Source organism: Macaca fascicularis, chromosome 6 (genome assembly GCF_037993035.2).
Source record: "Macaca fascicularis isolate 582-1 chromosome 6, T2T-MFA8v1.1".
NCBI lineage: Eukaryota > Metazoa > Chordata > Mammalia > Primates > Cercopithecidae > Macaca > Macaca fascicularis.
The window spans coordinates 153,237,610-153,259,771 of record NC_088380.1 but is presented as its reverse complement, the minus strand read 5'-3'; the positions used below and the strand labels follow the sequence as shown (position 1 = coordinate 153,259,771).

Below are 22,162 nucleotides of genomic sequence, written 5' to 3'. Positions count from 1 at the left end.
ATCTAGAAAAGGGATAATCCCTAACAGTAGAAAAAACATCTTTTGTTTTCTTCTTTGTAAACGATTTGAATTTCTTAAACACCACATAATGGGCATTTAATTATCTAACACTACATCAACAATGTATAAAAGGTTTTCCAAATCAAAAAAATACCTGAAATGTTTAGTTTCTTTCTTGACAAGGTATATCTGAAGGTGTCCTTTTCAGAATGGTCACAAAGAAAAAGACAACCAGTGCAATAGTGATAATTAAGATGTATGCAAATCTAAGAAACAGATGTATCACAACTCTATTCTTACACAGAAACAAGTATAAAAAAGTAGCAATAAGTGGGTGGCATGTGAACTTGAGAGATAAGGCACCTAAGTTCTATTCGCCTTTGCCACAAACTAGCCCTGTGAACCTGACCTCTCTAAGGTACCAAAACTTTCAACTATAACACAAGGAGAATGAACCATGGATCAAGGATTAAATGTGTTTGACAAAAACTAATGCATTCAAATTTGGAATGCCCAACACTATCATTTTTAAACCCTGTGGTAAGAGTTCCACTCCACAATATTTCTTAATTCTTTCTCAGAAGTTTTAATGACGTCTCTTAAGACAATATAACACATTAATTCACCATAACAATTTAAACTTTTAAATTATGCACATTATGCTTTACTTCATAACTGTTACAAGGGAACCTTCTAGTTCCTGTTTTACATGAATTGTTTTATAGTTAAGTCACTCATATTTTCTTAAATTCTTAAAATTTCTCAGCTTTTTCTTAATAACTAAGCATAGTTATTAAGAGCTTACTCTCTGGATGTGGAGGGCACAGGCTCAAATCTCAGCATCATCACTTATTAGCTATGTGATGCTGGGCAAGTAATTTAACCTGTCTGTGTACCTATCTCATAAGATGGTTGTGAAAATTAAAGCAGTTAATGCATGTAACGTGCTTACAACAGTGCACTGTACATAAATCACCCAACTTGTATAAGCTACTGTGACGTGATTTCTCAACTTCATAGACTTAACCCTTCAAAAATATTGCATTTAGAACATTATTTACATGAAAAGATGATCATTTTTAACTCGTTGAGGGCATTATTCAAAATAAGTGTAGCTTTAAATGTGGCTCTAATTTTAGGACATGTAAACAACAACAAAAAAAGGACATTTACCAAAACTTAAGAGAAAATATTGCAGTTAGCCATGAATCTTTCAAAAACGTTTCAAACAGGTGAGATTCAAGGCAAATTTCAAACGCAACAGACACATGAGAACAAACTAACTGACAATATGAAAACATAGCTGGAAAGACTATTATAATCTGTTGGTTTACCTGGAAGTGGAATTGGCATGCCAGGAAGGGGAACACGAAACGGAGGTACCATTACTGGTGGAAAAGCAGGTATTGCTGTTGTTGGCTGAGGTACTGAATGAGGAACAGCAGGAGGTAACGTCTGAGGGTGCGGCTGGGGAACAGTTTGCACAGGTGTAGCTGTAGGAGCAGGAGTTGAAACACTAACTGTAGGCGTGGCAACTGAAACAGCAGAACTTGGGGTCTGATCTTGTGTTGTGGGTGCTGATAAAAGATAAAACAAAAACATGTATCACTCCTTCATAAATCATTTTACTATATTCATTCATTCACGCATTCAGTAATTTAACTATTTAAGGGACCATTCTATGCACTGCAAGAAATCTGTCAAAAGGTCTCATCTTCAAGAAGCTTGAAAATAGTTAAATGAAATTTACAAAGTAAAATGTGATAAACATATAGCAGTATAAATCAAGACCCAAAGAACATTTCTAACTGTGAGAGGGTATAGAAATTATATTGGGATGCTGAGCCTTGAAAAATTAAGATTTCAACAAGGAAAATAGCAGGAGGGAGGAAGAAGAAAAAAATAAACTAGTGAGAAAAGTATGAATAAAGGCAAAGGGTAAAGAACAAAAAGGAATTGTTTAGAAAACTGAAGGCAAGCAGTTAATGAGTGAAACAGTAGGCATACCAACAAAACCATGTGTGGCTGGAAAGGTGGGCCAGAAGCAGAAATTAGAAAGCCTTGAACAAAAGGCTAAGGTGTATGCCCTTAACTGGGTAGGAAAAGGGCAGAACTGAAGTAATATAGAGAAAATGATCTAGGAGAATACAAGCTAAAATACATTAACAGTAGTTACCCTCTGTGTATGCCTCTTTCACATTTTACTATTAATATATATGTTTTGTTAGACTTTGAACTTTTTATAAGAATGCATTCGCATTATTTGTGTGACTTCGTGAAGGTAAATGGGGTATATAGAAAACTAAAGGTTCCTATATGGAAGAGTAATAAACAGGTTTCATTTGATGAATTAACCTCACAGATGCATAGGAAGAAAAGAATAGAAAAAGATAAGCAAATAACTAATGACTAACTGGATATGAATGAATGGAATCAAAAACAACTCAGGTTTCTCTCATTATTTTTAAAAAATGAAAAAAACTGAGGTTTCCATTGTGAGAGACCAGGAAAATGTGAAATTCCGGATCATTTGGGGTCTGCTAACACATTATTTTTAAATATCGAAAATAAAACATTCTATCCCTAGCAATTGCATTTAAAATCAAACTAAAAACTAAAATCCTTATTTTATACTTTTCAAAAAGTTTCAATTCTCACATGTTACAAAACAATTTTGTAATTTATTCATAACCCGTCTAGTTCCAAAATAAAATTCATTTTGGTAATTCATTGGTAACAAATACTTCATCTTTTTTTGATGTAAAGAAAAAAATGTCTACCTGTATTGGACTAAGAATGAATTTGTCAAATGAAATAAAATGAAAACAGTGCTTTCCCAATCTTTATACCAATTTTGTTCTAAACAAAAGCACACTGTTTAATACAAACCACCCAATAATCCAACTGACAACAAAATCTGTCAGTATTTTTTTCTAGCTTCTAATAATGAAAAACTCACTTAGGCTGGGAAGATGTGAGCAATTTCATACTTGTTAATGAGGGACTCACCTTGGCTAAATAGACAGCAGGGCCAAACAAGTATCTTCAGGGGCCCAGGAATGAATTGTTGGTCTAGCATAGACCTAGCCTTAGGGTACAGTATCATATTAATATAATTTTATAACAGTGTGAAAAATACAAAGTACATGCAACATTTGCCCAGTCCCATACATATACCATTTAGCATTTGTAATCCACTATAATGGCTGAAAACGTATCTAGTCATTGTTCCCAACTTCCCTGAGAAGTAGGATTTCTTCATCATTTTTCACGAATTTGCACAAACTGAGTTTATGCTCAACTGGGATTAAAATATATTCTTAATTTGTAGTCCCATTTACCCCATAGATCTATATTGTAGTTCAGAAAATTAAAACTTAAATATTATTATAGTATTCAGATAATTGCTAAAATTGTGATCCAAACTACTATAGTCAGGAAAATAAATAAGGGCATCAAATTTCAAGTGGAAAAGAACACAAATGGAGATGACAAAAAAATATTTCTTCAACCCATTTCTCTTACTTTCCAGCACAGCATTTTCTGAATTTGATTAGTAGCCATGAGTCATGACAGGAAAAGAACAAAAGCAATAAAATAATGGGAAACTGGGAGAATGGTATCTAAGACTTCAGTGGGTAAATTCCTACTAACTTCATTTGCTAAAGCGACTAGTGAAGCACTAGGCCTCAAAATACACTAACCCAGTCTCAGATCTTAACTAAAAAAGACAAGTGACTATATATAATAAACGGAGAAATATTAAGACTGCAGTATGACAACGCTTTATGATACTGAATCAAGTAAAATAAAAACAGACACTGGAATATGTAGACAACATCAAAATTGATGTTTAAAAGCAGTAAAAAGAATATGATTTTGCTATTTTATATTTCTGGGAATAAAGTCCTCCAATCACTGAAGAATAAAGCAAAACTGACAAACAGGACAGAAGACAGCTATGAGCTTACTGACACACCACTCTGAAAACAGAAATGGACTACATATAGTATGGTTAAGTTATCTAGCTAATCACTTTTCTTAAAACAAAATGAAGTACTACTATTTCTCCTTTCTAAGAATGCAGGAAAGACAATTTAAGCAACACAGACCCTCCACATAAAACTACATTGCTTTTATTAATCCCCTTCTCCCATTACTGCCACAGGTCCCCCATAAAAACTGGTAGTCTCCTGCGTTGCCAGAGGTTTGGGAGGCACTAAGCCTGTAAAAAGGTAAAGACCCTTAACAAACTAGCTAGTATGACTGTTATACTTTCATATCAAAATTCACCTTAGCTACAAAAGCAAAGACTTGTAAAACACTATTCACATTTTCCTGTTCAGTACATTTCCCCCACAAACTATCTAAAAACCATTGACAGGATCTTTAAAGGCTATCCCCGTATTATATGTACCTTACTTAACTTCTTCAGTTGCTTTTTATCAATAAAATAAATTCAAATTTGAAGCCAATGTGAATTAATTTCTCTCTTATACATATTTCTTACACACTAATAATTCCCAAGTCCCTGAAGTAATCACAAAAAAACCCACATTTTTTTCTTGATTCTTATCAATTATCCTGGTAGTAAAATAATACAAATTATAATCAAACTGTAGGAACAGCTGTGTATCTTCAGACAAGTGTCATAACAAATAATCGAATTTTTAAAAATCATTATTTAAGTACTTTTGGACTTAGTCTCAACCTGCAGAGTAAGGAGTAATATGCATATATTAATACAAAAAGAAAAAAAGAAATAAACCTCCCAAAAAGAAAGCAATATTTTCATATTAATGACAATCTTTTAAGCCAATTAACAGCTGTGTCCCTCTCTTCATCCCTGAAATCTGCTATTAATCAACTCTCACCTTTTCAGAAAAGATCTATTCTTTGAGCCTCTGTGAGTTTATACCTGAAAATTCTCCTGCCTTTCTGACTGCTGCCTTCTATGGCAACTCCTCAATTTACCTACTCGCATCCCAGTCTAGAAACTACTCTAAAAGAGATTACTGAGAAGTTCCTAATAAACCTCCCTGATTTCATCACCACCCAAAAAACCAACACCAAAAAAACTTGCAAAATACTGCATTTATACAGACCCCCGGTACCTGTCTTACCTATTTGCCTAGTTCTTAAGACCCTTCAAAATAAAACCCTCTCACCTCAGAAGTTTCCTAAAAACCCCATAAACTACACTTATCATTTTCCTAACCTTTATTCATGTTGCTTCTCCTATCTGAAAATCCTTTCCTTACCTGTGAACCTACTTAAACCCTACTCTGTTTCCTTCATGATAAATACCCATATAGTCCACCCACTCGTTTCTCCACTTCCCAAATTCTTACATCTTTTTCACTGTATAGTTTTGCACACCAATATCTAATTGTTTCACATGTGTTACTCTTGCCTCCTCGATTAGGAACACTGGAAACTCTGTAAGGTAGGGACCAAGACGCACACTTATTTTGCAAGCCCACAATGCCCGGCATTACTATTGGCCAAGCGGAACAGCTAACTCTGCACTTTCTCAACTTAGCTTCATGAATTGCAACTGGGCAAATACTTCCTCCTATTAATATAAATTCCTGTTTTCCTCTAACCCAAAAGTTTTAGTGCCAAAAATGTACTTTAAATAATTCTGGTATTAAAGGATAATACCAGAAACACTGGGATCAATATGAAATGTAGTCCCCTACTGGTTCACCTCTCTAGCCCCTATATAAAAACACATGCTGGGTGGTACTCACTTGATACTGTCTGCGCAACTGAAGTAGCAGTTGTTGTGGTAGAAGTGGTAGAGGAAGGGGTGGATGACGACGTTGAAGTGGATACTGCAGGTGCTGGGCTACTGGTCGTAGGGGTGGAAGCTCCAACTGCTTGTGCTTGTACTTGTGCCTGGACCTGGGCCTGGACCTGAGCCTGGGCCTGGGCCTGAGCTTGTGCCTGAGCCTGAGCTTGTGCCTGGGCCTGGGCCTGCGCCTGGGCCTGGGCCTGCGCCTGGGCCTGCGCCTGCGCCTGCGCCTGGGCCTGGGCCTGTGCCTGGGCCTGGGCCTGCGCCTGGGCCTGAGCCTGGGCCTGAGCCTGAACCTGGGCCTGGGCTGCAAGCATAGGTGTCAGTTCTGATTGCTGAATAACCTTAACTCCATCTGGCTTGGTCCATGCAGATTCACGTGTCCGAGCATTATAATAATAAACCTGCAGTAGAAGCAAAAAATCAATGGTTATCATAAAATCTGTCAATTATTATTAAAAACAATAATGGAACCATATTTTATCTTTAAAGCTATTTAAAAATAACATAGGGCCAGGCATGGTGGCTCATGCCTGTAATCCCAGCACTTTAGGAGGCAGAGGCAGGTGGAGCACTTGAGGTCAGGAGTTTGAGACCAGCCTGGCCAACATGTTGAAACCCTGTCTCTACTAAAAATATTTAAAAATTAGCCAGGTATGGTGGCAGGCACCTGTAATCCCAGCTACTCGGGAAGCTGAGGCAAAAGAATCACTTGAACCCAGGAGGTGGAGGTTGCCGTGAGCCGAGATCGCACCACTGCACTCCAGGCTAGGCAACAGAGACTCCATCTCAAAAATAAAAAATAGCCAGGTGCAGTGGCTCACGTCTGTAATCCCAGCACTTTGGGAGGCTGAAGCAAGCAGATTACCTGAGGTCAGGAGATCGAGACCAACCTAGCCAACATGGTAAAACCTCGTCTCTACTAAAAATACAAAAATTTAGCTAGACGTGATGGTGGGCGCCTATAATCCCAGCTACTCAGGAGACTGAGGAAGGAGAATTGCTTGAACCCAAGAGGCAGAGGTTGCAGTGAGCCAAGATCGCACCACTGCACTCCAGGCTGGGTGACAGCACAAGAAGCCATCTCAAAAATAAAAAAATAAAAAATAAAATAACTTAGGGCCAGGCACAGTTGCTCACGCCTGTAATCCCAGCAGTACTCTGGGAGGCCGAAGTGGGTGGGATCACCTGAGGTTAAGAGTTTGAGACCAGCCTGGCCAACATGGTGAAACCCTGTCTCTATTAAAATTACAAAAATTAGCCAGGCATGATGGCAGGTGCCTGTAACCCCAGGTACTCAGGAGGCTGAGGCAGGAGAATTGCTTGAACCCTGGAGGTAGAGGCTGCAGTGAACCAACATCGCACTACTGCACTCTAGCCTGGGCAACAGAGTAAAATTTCATCTCAAAAAACAAAAACAAAACAAAACAAAAAAAAAATAAGTAATTCCTCCCCACAGCCCAATTTTCTACAATGAGCACATTGTATTTTTAACACCCAAAGGAAAACCCATGTTATATGCAGAAATTCAACATAACAGACCTGAGACAGCTATCCGTAGAAAGCCCTGCTGGCCCTTATCTGTAGTCTGAGAACTTGGATTTCAGGAGGGTTGACATTCCCTTACTGATAAGAATGGCTCGATGTGCCTAAACCAGTTATGCAAACAATGCAGTATATGCTGAACACCTGCTTTCCTTCTAGGAGCCTGAAATTTAGTATGTGCTAGGCAGATGGTACCAAAGTGACCAGAAGCTTCCAGAATCACAGGTAAATGTGTGTTAGCACTCCAGGCAACCTTATATCTGCTGCACAAAAATCGAATCCAGTCAGCTTCTCCTGGAGTCTTACCCCATTTCCCTGCTTACCCAAGGTTCATTCTTAATTGACAATATCACTGATCTCAATCTGCCAGAACTCTTTTTTACTCCTCTGTCAAAAAAAGACAACTTAAATTATATTTTATAATTTACCTTTCCATCTGGAGTTTTATTTTCAACCCATATCTCCTCCGTAGGAGGTAGTGCTGGAGTACCAGGAGCAGTCACAGGAGGCATTCCTGGTGGAAACATCATACCCGGAGGAGGAGGCATGGAACTCATGGGTGGAGGCATGAAAGGTGGTCTCTGTTAATTCACAAGGACAGTAACAGTCACTTTAATTACTTTTCCTCCAAATTATTACTGAATTCTACTCAAAAGTAAAACACTGTAAGAGAAACTAGTTTTATAGTCTATTCAAATACATTCACCTGTCGTAGAAGCAAAATGTCTGCAACAAAAATTACCGAACTAGAAAGAAACACATCAAACTACTAATAGTGGTCAACTGTGGGTTATAACACCGTCACTGAATTTTGCTCTCCCCTTTCTATATGTTCTGCTTTTCACACACACAGCGCTGGATTACTTTTTTAAAAAAAATTCATTTTTGGCCGGGCGCGGTGGCTCAAGCCTGTAATCCCAGCACTTTGGGAGGCCGAGGCTGGCGGATCACAAGGTCAGGAGATCGAGACCACAGTGAAACCCCGTCTCTACTAAAAATACAAAAAATTAGCCGGGCGCGGTGGCGGGCGCCTGTAGTCCCAGCCACTCAGGAGGCTGAGGCAGGAGAATGGCGGGAACCCGGGAGGCGGAGCTTGCAGTGAGCCGAGATCGCGCCACTGCACTCCAGCCTGGGCAACAGCGTGAGACTCCGTCTCAAAAAAAAAAAAAAAAAAAAAAAAAAAAAAAAAAATTCATTTTTATATACTGTTTTAATACCAGGCACATCACTGTCTCCACAGCTTCTTGAAGAATCCTTCAAGAAAAAGTTTTCACTGCACATAAAAATGAGTTTCAAAATTAAAAAATTGACACTATGACATTATAAAAACATTTTGAGCAGGGATTTAAAAGATTTCCTCTATAATCTATAAGTAACATTAAAATTCAATTATCAAAAGCACCTTAATCTGGATAATGGAATTCAAACTATGCTAATAATGTGAAGCTGTACTTTACTTTCCTAAAAATTTCTTTCCCATACTCCTATCTTTCAGTATCAGTTGAGTATCTTTCAGGCGTCAGCACACCAGATCTAAGTTACACAAAATATCTATCCCAAATGTTTCATGAGCCTTTGGCTGAAAATCACTTGGACTTAATAAAAAGTAAAGCCACACATATTATTCAAGACCGAGAAAGGCATGACAACATTAGAAAGTATCTCAGCACAACATTTGATATATTTCAATGAGAGGGTTACATTAGTTCATTACATTTTATAATACTCCACAAGTAGGTTTAACTCTTAAAGGCACAAATTAGAACAAATTCACATGTTAAAGATTATACCAGAATAAGTTAAAAAGCTATTTCTTATTCTAACCTTGAAGCAAATATAAAACCATTTAACAATGTGTTTAAAGGAAGGAGAGGCTATTCGTTATTTGGAAGGCCATGAAATTATTCAGCAAAGTATTAAAACCTGTCTGTTTCATAACCACAATCCTATCTAAACAGAGTTAACATCATTTAAATGGCACATCATTGTCTTCTTCTATTTTTAGTATAATTCATTCTTCACTGTCTAAGCTAACGGAAGGCAGATGATACCACTATATTTATTTGGTTTCAGAATTATACAGGCTAAACTAAGAAAACATAGATACATACTCAAATAAAAAAAATACAATCCCAAAATGAGACATTCGAGAGTTGATACCTTCATGACCTCACTTCAGACAGCAAGTCTGGATACAATGGAGAGGAATATATGCCACAGGTTAAAATACCACAAGTGTTTTTATTTAAAGAAATCCCCTAATAAATCTTTCTCAAAAATAGTAAGATAACCCTACTTTTCCCCGCAGGGGAGAAAAAAAATTCTACTGTGCTTATAAAATGTGTTTGCTGTCACTTTCCTGGGGACAATAACTACTCAGGAATATATATACATATATTTTTAGACTTGCTGGCAACATATATCATTGAAAACAAATTTTCTCCACTCAAAAATATCTTAAGATTTCAAACTTCATTTCCCACAAAGAAGATGTATTACTAAAGCCAATTCACAGAGCTAAAGGTAAGTAAAAACTATTGACTCCTGGTTTTATACATATACTTCTCTATCACCATTTAAAGTTCTATTGAGAATTTCCTTAGTAATTACTGCTACCACTAATTTAGAAGAAACATATTAATATATGGATCTTCTCTTTAGCTCCCATTTTCCTACAAACTGAAACTATTTAAGAATATAAGTTGTTAAATCAAAACCCATATATAATATTGATAATGATGCTAACAAAGAAATGGCAACCTCTACATTCTTTACCTGGAGGTGTGGAGGGCCCATAGGTGGAGGTATCCCTCCTGGAGGAGGCATTGGCGGCATATTAGGATCAAAAGGAGGACGTCCAAAGGGGGGCCGTGGTGGTGGTGGAGGGCCTCGCATCATACCAAAAGGTGGAGGAGGTCGCATCAGAGGTGGTGGGCCTCGCATCACTGCATTTGGTGGGGGAGCCGGACCTCGGAACCTCAAGGCCTGCTGTTGGGCCATCCTACATGGGAGAGCAAGGAATAAAGTTTTCTTTCTTAAAATTACAAAAATGTAGCTACTGATCTCTAATTATATCAAATTTAAAAGGTTCTTAAGTCTAACTGGAGTTGGAAAGTCATCATTTTGCAACCATCATGATAAAAACTACATCAATGGGCCGGGTGCGGTGGCTCATACCTGTAATCCAGCACTTTGGGAGGCCGAGGGAGGATCACCTGAGGTCAGGAGTTCAAGACCAACCTGGCCAACATGGTGAATCCCCATCTCTACTAAAAACACAAAAATTAGCCAGGTATGGAGGCGCACGCCTGTACTTCCTGCTACTGGGGAGGCTGAGGCAGGAGAATCACTTGAACCCATGAGATGGAGGTTGCGATGAGCCAAGATCATGCCACTGCATTCCAGCCTGGGTCACAGAGCAAGGCCCCATTTCAGAAAAAAAAAAAAAAAAAAAAAACTTACGTCAATGGATGATCTAGTCTGGATGAATGATCAAGGGATGCCGAGTCTAGGCAAAAATTTAGACAAGGGGGTTATCTGGATGATCTTAAAGTTTTTACCCACATGCTGCTTAAAGTTGCAAGAAAGGATGAACAAAACAAAACACTCTAGGTAATAAGGAAATTGGGTAATACCTGGACCCTGTGATCAAAACTAATTATCATCTAAGAAGGACAAATAATGTGTGACTGAGAGGGATACAACATCACCTATTCCAGCCAAAAATGTATAACCTCAATCTAATAATGAGGAAAATATCAGACAAACTCAGAATAAGAATAAGGAATGTTCTTTCTTTTCTTTTTTTTTTTTTTCGAGACCAAGTCTCACTCTGTTGCCAGGCTAGAGTGCAGTGGTGCAATCTGGGCTCGCTGCAACCTCCGCCTCCCGGGTTCAAGCTATTCTTCTTCCAACTAGATGGGACTACAGGCGTGCGCCACCATGCCTGCCTAATTTTTTTTTTTTTTTTTGCATTTTAGTAGAGACAGGGTTTCACCATGTTGGCAATGGTCTTGATCTCCTGATCTGCCCTCCTTCGCCTCCCAAAGTGCTGGGATTACAGGCATGAGCCACAGCGCCCGGCCAGAAGGAATGTTCTTTCTATTAAAAGGGGGATGTGTATTCTTCAGAAATGTCAGTGTTATCCATAAAAGACAAAGAAATGCGTGGAAATGCTCCAGATTAAAGAAGTTTAAAGAGACACAATAACACAATTTTTTTTTTTTTATAAGAGACAGAGTTTCACCATGTTGGCAAGGCTGGTCTCGAACTCCCGACCTCAGGCGATCTGCACATCTCGGCCTCCCAAAGTACTGAGATTGCATGCATGATCCACCACACTCGGCCAATAACAACACAATTTTAACTCTAGATTGAATTCTGTAATAACAGGAGGAAACGCCATACAGGGCATTACCAGATCAACTGACAACACTGGAATATGCACAACATATTAAAGTATTATTACAAATTTATGAAGCTGATAATTAGGCTGTAGTTAAGTAAAATAGTATCTCTATTCTTAGAAAATACTGAAGTATTGAGAGGTAAAAAGCCATAGGTACACCTTACCCTCGCAGTTCAGAATAACAAAGAGGAGGCATGTGTGCACGCAAATAGTAAAGCAGAAAAGGTAAAATATTAACATTGAATACACTCTAGCTTTATTTTTGTGACATTTTGTAAGTTTGAAATTACTTCTAAACTTTTTAAAGGGGGCAGGGGGTAACTTAGGACATGATCAGTAGTCTCTATCTAAAGGGAAAGCCTTTCCCTGTAGGGCACACTACCTCACCACCTCTCACTCTCAACACCCTATGTATTTTCTCCACAGCATTTAAGCAAATAAGTAATGTCACATGAGATAGTATTATCTATCTCTTCCCCCAAGTGCTTTTGTAAAATAATTATTAACTCTTAAAAGTGCTTACTATGAGCAAGGCAGTGCTTACTCTAAGCTCTTTTCAAATATTAAGTCTTTTAATCATCAAAACAACCCGATGGATACTATTAATCTCAGTTTACAGATAAAGAACTAAAGCAAAGAAGTCACTTGTCCAAGGCCAAACAATTGGTTCAGTATTAAAGCCAGGATTCAGGTGGCCCATGGTGGCTTGTGCCTGTAAACCCAGCACTTTGGTGGCCAAGGCAGGCAGATCATTCAAAGTCAGGAATTCGAGATCAACCTGGCCAACATGGTGAAAACCCATCTCTACTAAAAATACAAAAAAAATAGCTGGTATTGCACGCCTGTAATCTCAGCTACTTGGGAGGTTGAGGCAGGAGAATCGCTTGAGCCCGGGAGGTGGAGGTCACAGTGAGCTGAGATTGTGCCAATGCACTCCAGTCTGGGCAACAGAGCAAGGGTCTGTCTCAAAAATAAATAAATAAACAAAATAGAGGATTCAAACACAGGCAAATGCCCCTTTCAGAGTAGGAATTCTGTTCACTCTTGTATCCCTAGCACAGAGATTTGTACATAACAGGGCTCAATAAATATTAATATCAGTATTTGCTGCATGAACCACTGAATACCTAGGTGATACTGTACCCAAACTGACTACCTATCATGGTATTCCCAGTAGCTATTATACATCTACATTATACATAAAAAATCTACATTTCTGTCCTCAAGAGAGGAATTAACATTTATATTCTTTACATATTTGAAAAAAATCATTCTTATAGTCTCTCCTTACCAGGCTCTTTCAACTTTCTGACATTTTTCAACCCTCTGCTTATAGACTACCCTTTGAACTTTCTCTAAATTTACCACATCATAGTTCAATTCTGAGACACATCAAAAAAAACCTAATAAAGAACCAATTTAGGCCAGGAGCAGCAGCTCATGCCTGTAATCTCAGCACTTTGGGAGGCAGAGGTGGGTAGATCACTTGAAGCCAGGAGTTCGAGACCAGCCTGGCCAACATGGCAAAACCCTGCCTCTATTAAAAATACAAAAATTCACCAAGCGTGGTGGTGCACGCCTGCAGCCCCAGCTACTTGAGAGGTTGAGGCATGAAAATCACTCAAACTCGGGAGGCAGAGGTTGCAGTGAGTCAAGATTGCACCACCGCATTTCAGCGTGGGCAACAGAGCAAGAATCAAGTCTCAAAAAAAATTTAAAAATTAAAAAAAAAAAAACTAATTTGCCTTCTGGACTTGTTTACAATCCTGGCATAACAAGGATTACACCAGGATTGTAAACAAGTCCAGAACTACTATACCAAGTATATTTAATCAAATTTGCAAATGATCCTACAATCCAAAGGTTAGAAAATATGAGTTAAAAAGGAATGTGGGCTGGATGCCACCCGGTGGCTCACGCCTAGCACTTTGGGAGGCCAAGGTGGGTGGATCACCTGAGGTTAGGAGTTTGAGACCATCCTGGCCAACATGGTGAAACCCTCTCTACTGAAAATACAAAAATTAGCCGGATGTGGTGGCACCTGCCTGTAATCCCAGCTACTTGGGACGCTGAGACAGGAGAACAGCAGGAACCTGAGAGGTGGTGGTTGCACTAAGGCAAGATCACACTACTGCACTGCAGCCTGGGAGACAGAGCAAGACATTGTCTAAAAAAAAAGAAAGAATATGGATTGCATCAAAATAGTCAAAAGGTCTTTTTCAAATTATATGCATCCCCAAAAGACAGAGGCCACTGTTACTGAAGGAATGTCCAATCTTTCAGGGCAAAAAAAAAAGTTGACCACCAAGGAAAGACACTCTGTTTCAGGCTTGAGAGTTAATAACGTACCCTACTCTTAGATTTTCTTTCCATCTGCCTCTCCTTTTTTTCAAAAAGTCTACAGTATTCATTTCTCTACAATTTCATACTTCCTGGTTACAGCTTGAAGTTAAGTATTTAAGATCCAGAACCATAAAAAAGCTCTGTTAGGACTCTGTCTTTTGTTGTCAGGCTAGTTACATAATTTCTGAGTCTTGAGCTTCCTCAGATGTGAATGAGTGAGGAACAGAAAAGGTATCTGATATCTCTGTTCAATGAGATAATCCCAGTGAAACATTTAGAGTGGTACCTGGTACATAGTAAACTACTTCAACTATCATTACTTTCATTCCCCCACAAAACCTAGCAGTGTTTATCTGTAAAAGGCATTTCACTATTAATTTGGGATGGTTTTCAAAAGTCTGCCACTAAAATGGTGACAAAATTCACATAATTTCCTTTTTTGAATGGCCTAAAGTTGCCATTTTCTGATGTTAATTACGCACAGAACATGGGCTGGGCTCTTCATGTCATACTGCTTCATCACAACCACCTCACCAGAACCTGCAGTGAGGATTAAATGAGCTAATAAAGTACTTGGAATAGTGCTTAGCACTTAGTGCTATCTAAGTTATTAGCTATTATTACTGTTTCTGTAACATTAGTACAGTAATAGTACTGGGAAGTGTTAAATAGTATTAATATTAGTAATGTTAGCTATTATTACTATAATTATTATCAGGCCCTGTATTACCTGGCCCACATTAACCTTTCCACAAATTCTACTCTTTTCCTTTAAATATTTCAAGTTTATTACTTTGAAGCCTCTGCACCTGTTCTCTTTGCCTGGCATGTTCTTCCCCAGATTTTCACATAACTAGCTCCGTCTCATTATTCAGCCTCAAGTTTAAATGTCAGCTCAAACTGCTTTCCCACTTCTAGCCTCTCCAGGCCCTCTCAAGCTCATTATTCTCAATTTGAGTTTTCAATTATGATAAATGCTATGAAGAAATCTCCCATTTACTTCTGAATTATCTTTAGCCACTAGTATATAGTTCCCTTTAGTATACTGTTGCAACACATTAAAACACATTATTGTTTTAATAATGATAGTAAAGTTCCTATATACCAGTATGGTTACACAGACATTACCCATATTAACTCTTAATCCTCACTACAGCCCAATAAGGTAAGTTTGGCACCATTTTTACAGAGGAAATGACAGCACAGAAAAATAATTTTCTTAAGGCAGCTAGTGAGTGATAACACCAGAATATTCTTATTCTCATTTTATAGATAAGAAAATTTAGATTGCAAGTATCTTAAGTATTGATAGGTAAACAAAGGCCCTAGGGAAAGGATCTACACAAATGACTCTGGAAGTTACTTTAATGGCATTTGGAATGTCTATAAATTTTCCATCTATTGTGGTTTATATTCCTACCACTTACAACCTTTCTGAATAACAAAAGCCTACTTGCATGAATAAAAATAACAAAAATATTTCACAAGATCACGGAAATACAAACATAAGGTATTTTTCTATAACAGAAGTACTCTATCCAGATATGCAATCTCCCCAATGCTAAAGACAATATTTTAATTGGAGGGGCAAGAAATAAAAAGATGCTACTGACATATGAGGGGCGAATTCTATAAACTGTGATTGAGGAGACCTGAGGTTTAGTCCAGACCCTGCCAACTACCAGCGACCTTGTGTAAGTCACTTCACACTTACAGGCAGATTTAATCATCTGATGTGGTTGATTTCATTTACAATTTAGATGGCTCTTACTTAAGCTGGAAGCTCCTGCAGGACAAACGTCTTTTTTTGGTCTGGTTCAGGGAACTACTGCCAGCAACTGTCACGTAGTACACAATAAATGTTGGCCCAGTAAGTGAAGTATCTTTAAATCTCCTATCTTCATTTATTTACAACATAACTACAGAATATCTCATTTGTCAGGAGGTTATAACAGACACACCATGAAGTACATTCAGGATACAAATACAATGCAAAAATTAAGCCCCAACTTCTGCCATCAGAGAGGCCACATACACACCTAATTTCATGACAAATGCTAAAATAAAGATCTGTACAGTATGCTCTGCAAGCAAGTTCCAATCCAAGAGGCTACGGTATAAAATATTTGCAACAGGGCACATTCATTTGCAAATTAAAGCCCTATTCAAATCAGTTGTGCAACATTAATAAAGTCTAAACGGCTTTATTAATAAGGATGTTTTTAAAAGCTTTAGAAAGATACTTTCTAAAATGCAAAAGAATGTTCCCTAATAAATCCATCTGAAACTAGCTAAGTAACCTCCCTTTAAGACCGAAATCAAGAATAAGCTTGGCATAGCTAATATTGGAAGATCCTGACAATTCACCTTGATCACTCATTAATACTGTATACATCAGGAGTTTAAAGGATTTCAGATGTGTCTCTGAAATAAGACAAAATTTAATTTCTGCCAAGGTAGGGATTTGTGTGTGTGGCCATGCAGAATCTGAAAGGCATTTTCCTCTTCTAAAACCTTGAATAATAATACCCATTTCCTTACACAATTTCATCTTAAGCTCTAGACAGTATCAAGAGTCCTCATAATCTACACTGCTCTTTTTCATTTTCAAATGTTGACAACAGCACAATTCAGAATAGGAGGTGAACATCCGAAATGCCATTTCTCCCATACAGAAAAAAAAAAAAAAAAGTACCATATACACATAAAGCATAACACCTCTTTTCCTCAAAAACCACTGACCAAAAGATTTCTCCAGGTCACTCTTATTTTACCAAATTTTAATTACAAATTCATAGGCATTGAGGTTCCAGGGGAAAAAAGGTCACTGCACTGGTCAGGGAAATGGCACGAGTAGTAGACAAACAGAATGCCAATCGGGATTGCAGGCTCTGAAACCTGACTGCCTGAGTTCAAGCCACTTCCTGGAGCCACAAATCCGCCTATGCAATCTTACTCTACTGACTCAACCTCCACGAGGCTGTTATCTCACCCGTAAGATGGGCGAGTAACAACTGAAGATGCCTCTGGTCTGTGGCCTGCAAAATGTTAATAGCAACTACTCCAAAAGGTGGTCTTGAGGATTAAATGAGACAAACCTAAGTAAAGGGTTTACTGGCACACGGTAAGTGCCTAATAAGCGGTTGCTACTGTTGTTGGTACTCACTACTACAGAATAATAAGGAATAAAGGGATGAAAAAAGGAAGAAAAGCCACTGAAGTTAAGAAAGGCAAGCGATGAGGGGGATGAAATGAAAGGGCAAACGTGGGGAGCCCAAATGGCCGGGGAGGGCGTGGAGAAGGCTTAGCCAGAAGTGGCGAGCGGTACAAGGGAAGTAACTGCGAAGTGCAGGGACGTCGATGAGGAAAACCAGGCCCGCAGCGGAACGCGGCCGGGAGACAGACTGGTCGGCCGAGACGGAGGCGACACGCGGCTGAGGCGGGGCCCAAAGGCGGGAGCACCGGGCCCGGCCGGCTGGCCGCAGGCCGCGAGGGGCGGCGGAGCCCCAAGAAAGCACGAGGAAGCAGCCGAAGAACCCGCAGGAGGCCCTGGCCCAGCCCGGGCCCGGCTCTCATTCAAGCCACCTTCCCCTTCCCCCTTCTTAAGCCCCATGCGGTCCTGGCCCAGGGCGGCCGCGGCTCCGCTACCCACCGTCCGCCCCGGATCTCCACATGGCAGGTCTAGCCCCTGGGGCTCTCGTGAGCAGAGATGTGAGGGAGGACAGCGTCCCTTACCTGAGCTCCCCCGGGTTGAATCGCTCACCGTCGCCCCCGTCCCCGCCACGCTCCGCCATTACAGAGGGCCGCGTTCATCCACCCGCCGACCCAGCGTCCCTTATTGGCTAGAAAAATCGTCAATCCCCAACAAGAGAGGAGGAGATAGCAGAGGCCTGAGATGTGGTTGGTTAATATTTCCATCAATCTTCGAGATGGGGGCGGTACCTTCCTTGCTATTGGGCAAGGGGCCCGCCGACTTTGAAAGCGGTATGAAGACAGCCAGTTGATTGGTGGCTCGGGGGCTTTATGGGAAATGTGATTTTAGCAGTGAGGAACCGCCGGCGCCCTCTCGCGGTAGGCAGAACTAAGTCCTCCCACGTTCGGCTCGGCCTGCGGTAGCCACGTGTCTGTCGGCTTCCGGGAGAGCCAACTGTGAAGCCATATTGGCCAGTAGTAGCTCAGGCGGAGAGCATTTCCACTGGGCAAGCCAATCAAAATCGACCTGGGCCTTGCGTAAACCAATTGCACAGTTGCTGTGTAAAGCCGCTATTCCCTAGCTTTACAGTAGCAGGAGTCAAGTCACCACTCAGCTCTATATACATGTTATTAAATAATATATTATTAATTACAAGAATGCCTCCCAAATTATACTAAATAGTTGCAAGCGAATAGGTGTTATAAGTTGCTGCATTAGGAAAGGTAAATTGGTGAAGGCAAGCCTCTTTGCAATTTACACCTTTGCCATCTCTCACTCAATCTCATAATGTGCTTGTCTGAAATTAGGACACCCAGAATACCAGACGATTCTGAATATTTATTTCGTTTTTCTAATTAACAAAAAAAAAAGTTTAGGATTTGGGGTTTCAAAGGTACAATGAAGATGAGCCCTTTTATTAAAGTCCTAAAATATTAAAATAATACTAATAGATAAATTTTACTTGGACCATGTAAGCATGTCCATGTCGCATGCTTACCATGTTTGCTAACCATGTAGCAAACCCGGATCTAAGTACGTCCCATACGTTAACTCTTTTAAGATTCAAAAATCACTAAGAGGTGGATAACATAGTCACTGTTTGTAGATGAGCTTGAGGCACAGAGAAGTTAAGTAGCTTGCCCAAGGTCACACATCTACTAAATAGCAGAGCCTGGTCTTAACCCCAGTCAGCGTAGTAGCAAAACACCACTCCTAAATACTGTGAGCCTAAATAATTGGATACACATAAAAACGTGTGCACAAATGTTCACAGCAGCAATATTCATAATAGCCAAAAAGTATTGTAATAACCCAATAACCATCAGCTGATGAATGGTTAAGAAACATGGTATAACTGTACAATGAAATATTGTTTGGACATAAAAAGCCACATACAAAAAGGCCACCTGTTGTATGATTACATTTACATGAAATGTGATGAAATTACATTGCATTTCAGGCAAATCCATACAGACAGAAAGTAGAATAGTGGTTTCCAGGAGGTAGAGGGGAGTGAGGAATTGGAAGTGACTGCTAATGGATATGGAATTTATTTTTCAGTGATAAAAATGTTCTGGAATTAGCACTAATGGTTGCACAACTTTGTGAATACACTAAAACCCATTGAATTCTATACTATTTATTTGCTTATTTTGAGAGGGAGTGTCACTCTGTCACCCAGGCTGGAGTGCAATGGCATGATATCGGCTCACTGCAACCTCTGCTTCCTAGGCTCAAGCTATCCTCACACTTCAGCCTCCCAAGGAGCTGGGACCACAGGCCTCTGCCACCACATCCAGCTAATTTTTTATATTTTTGGTAAAGATGGGGTTTTGCCATGTTGGCCAGACTGGTCTTGAACTCCTGAGCTCAAGTGATCTGCCCACTTTGGCCTCCCAAAGTGCTGGGATTAAAGGTCTGAACCACTGCACACAGCCAAATTGTATACTTTAAAAGGTGAATTTTACTGTATGTGAATTATATTTTAATTTAAAAACATCATCTACACTGAATTCCAGTTAAATATTTAAAATCAATTAAATATGATAAATTGTGATAAAGGCTTCACACAATTCTGAGCATGAGTAATTGGAGAAAGAGAGCATGGTGAAAATTTTGTTAAAGATGTGACATTTGAGGTTGGGTGCAGTGCCTCAGGCCTGTAATCCCAGCACTTTGGGAGGCCAAGGAGGGAGGACTGCTTGAGTTCAGGAGTTTGAAACCAGCCTGAGCAAAATGGGGAAACCTCATCACTACAAAAATCAAAAATATTAGCCAGGCATTGTGGTGCATGACTGTGGTCCCAGCTACTTGACAGGCAGAGGTGGGAGGGCCACTTGAGCCCAGCAGGTGGAGGCTACTGTGAGCTATAATTGCAGCACTGCACTCCAGCCTGGGATGCAGAATGAGACACCATCTTAAAAAAGAAAAAAAAAAGTGTGACATTTGAACAAACTATAGTTTGACCAGAAGTTGGGAGTTAGATCCCTTTTTCAACATTAGCTTGTATCCCCAAGTTCTGGTCAATTATTCTGAAAATAATACTGGTATAGATGGCTTATTACAAACTAATCCCTACCAAAAAAAAAAAATTCAAAATGGATACCTTATAGAAAGTAAGTCACTAGCATATATAAGAGATGAAAACAGGCTGGGTGCAGTGGCTCACACCTGTAATCCCAGCACTTTGGGAAGCTGAGGCGGGTGGATCACCTGAGGATTTCGAGACCAGCCTGGCCAACATAGCAAAACCCCGTCTCTACTAAAAAAATACAAAAATTAGCCGGGCATGGTGGCACGCACCTGTAGTCCCAGCTACTTGGGAAGCTGAGGCAGAATCGCTTAAACCTAGGAGGCAGAGGTTGCAGTGAGCCGAGATCTCACCATTGCACTCCAGCCTGGGTGACAGAAGGACACTTCATCTCAAATTTAAAAAAAAAAAAAAAAATGAAAACAAACTCAGTCTGAAGTCAGTCTGAAGAAACTCCTTGCAGGTATTAAAATTTTATTATCTGATAGTTTTTATTATGTTATTTTAATCTACTTTAAGATATTTATATTATAGAATAATCTTTTAAATAGATTAAGTATATACATATGTATATCTATCACATGTATATGATAATCATATGTGTACATGTATTTCATTATTTCATTGCTATAGTGTATCCCCATAAATATGTCCTTGAAATTCAGGTAGTTTGAGCTCAATTGTTATATACAACATATTGCAAATATCTGACTTGAACTATGTCTATACAGCTTTTCTAGAGTGAACCATTTTATTGAATCAAAATGAAAAAGGAATTGAAGAGATTCAGTGCATCTTTTAAGAGACCAAATGGACTTTCCTGTAGTCAAAGCTTGATAACTATTAGGATACCGACAATGTACACAACTATACAGAACAGAATAGCAAATACCACCCTTGTTCCATTGATAACCATTGAATTATAGACCCCCCACAATTAGCATATCAAGATGAAATGAAAACACAATGTTGGCTTCAGACAAATTAATTCATCAGGGCTTAGGTCCTGCTGTGAAGACACTCATCAGAATTGGCTCTTGAGAACTGGTTCCAATGCAGAATGAGGCTTTAAGAAAATAACTGCCATTTTTGAGTACCTATCTTAAATCCATAGGAGGTACATTACATACACTATATCCAATCCCTTCGGCAGCCCTGCAAGGTGGATGTATTGTCCCCAATTTACAAATGGGGAAACTGAGGCTCAGATAGATGATAGGACTGATGCAAGGTGACATTCAGATACCTGAAAAGAGGGGAAGCTAGAATTCAACCAACCACATGTGTGTCTAACACCAAAGCCAGTTAGAGACCACTAAATCCTGCGTCTCACCCAAATCACAATGTATAATGTCTAGACTGTAAATGCTTTAAAAAGACTGTTTTCCTGGCTGAAGCCCCAGTTCCTAATAACACACTTATTAACCCATAAACTGTGCAGCTGTGTTATTCCTGACTGGAAATATTGGTCTTTGAAATATTGAAAGAGATCTTGGAAATAAAGAATCCCAGGCTGGGTGCGTCTGCTAGCTCCCTCACAGGCAGTAGAGCTAGCAGTTGCTAATGAGCTTTGGGGTAAATTAGATCAGGATTCTAGTCCTGGCTCTACCAACTACTGGCCGTATAATCTTGGGCAAGTCACTTCTCACAGCTTCGACCTTTTTATTTGGAAAACAAAGAGTTGCCCTGAGATTTCATAAGTAAACTATTTACCATGGCATAGGCAGCAACTAAAAATCATCAATAAGTAATATTTGTTTCCATAGTTTCTATAGGGCTGCTATGGTCTGGATATTTATGTCCCCCCAAATTCCTATGTTGAAATTTTTACCCACAAGGTGATTG

General features: G+C 39.4%; 1 protein-coding gene across 31 annotated transcripts in view; it reads right to left on the bottom strand.

Annotated features, from left to right (window-relative positions):
• TCERG1 (transcription elongation regulator 1) overlaps positions 1-17,912 on the bottom strand; it is a 64,014-nt gene extending 46,102 nt beyond the window's left edge. For 27 of the 31 annotated variants that reach the window (XR_012414221.1, XR_012414219.1, XR_012414218.1 and 24 more), the window contains exons 1-5: positions 17,829-17,912; positions 10,118-10,343; positions 7,771-7,923; positions 5,754-6,201; positions 1,335-1,577 (exon numbers count right to left, since the gene is read on the bottom strand). Coding sequence is in view for 14 of the 31 variants with exons in the window: in XM_005558142.4 (XP_005558199.1) it covers positions 1,335-1,577; positions 5,754-6,201; positions 7,771-7,923; positions 10,118-10,343; positions 17,829-17,887 (1,129 nt within the window). In the remaining 17 variants the exon portion in view is untranslated. Of the gene's footprint in view, positions 1-1,334; positions 1,578-3,009; positions 3,089-5,753; positions 6,202-7,770; positions 7,924-10,117; positions 10,344-17,828 lie in introns of all 31 variants that reach the window. The other 4 variants (XM_073994522.1, XM_073994524.1, XM_073994525.1 and 1 more) reach the window with 1 other exon arrangement.
• Positions 17,913-22,162: the final 4,250 nt, after the last annotated feature.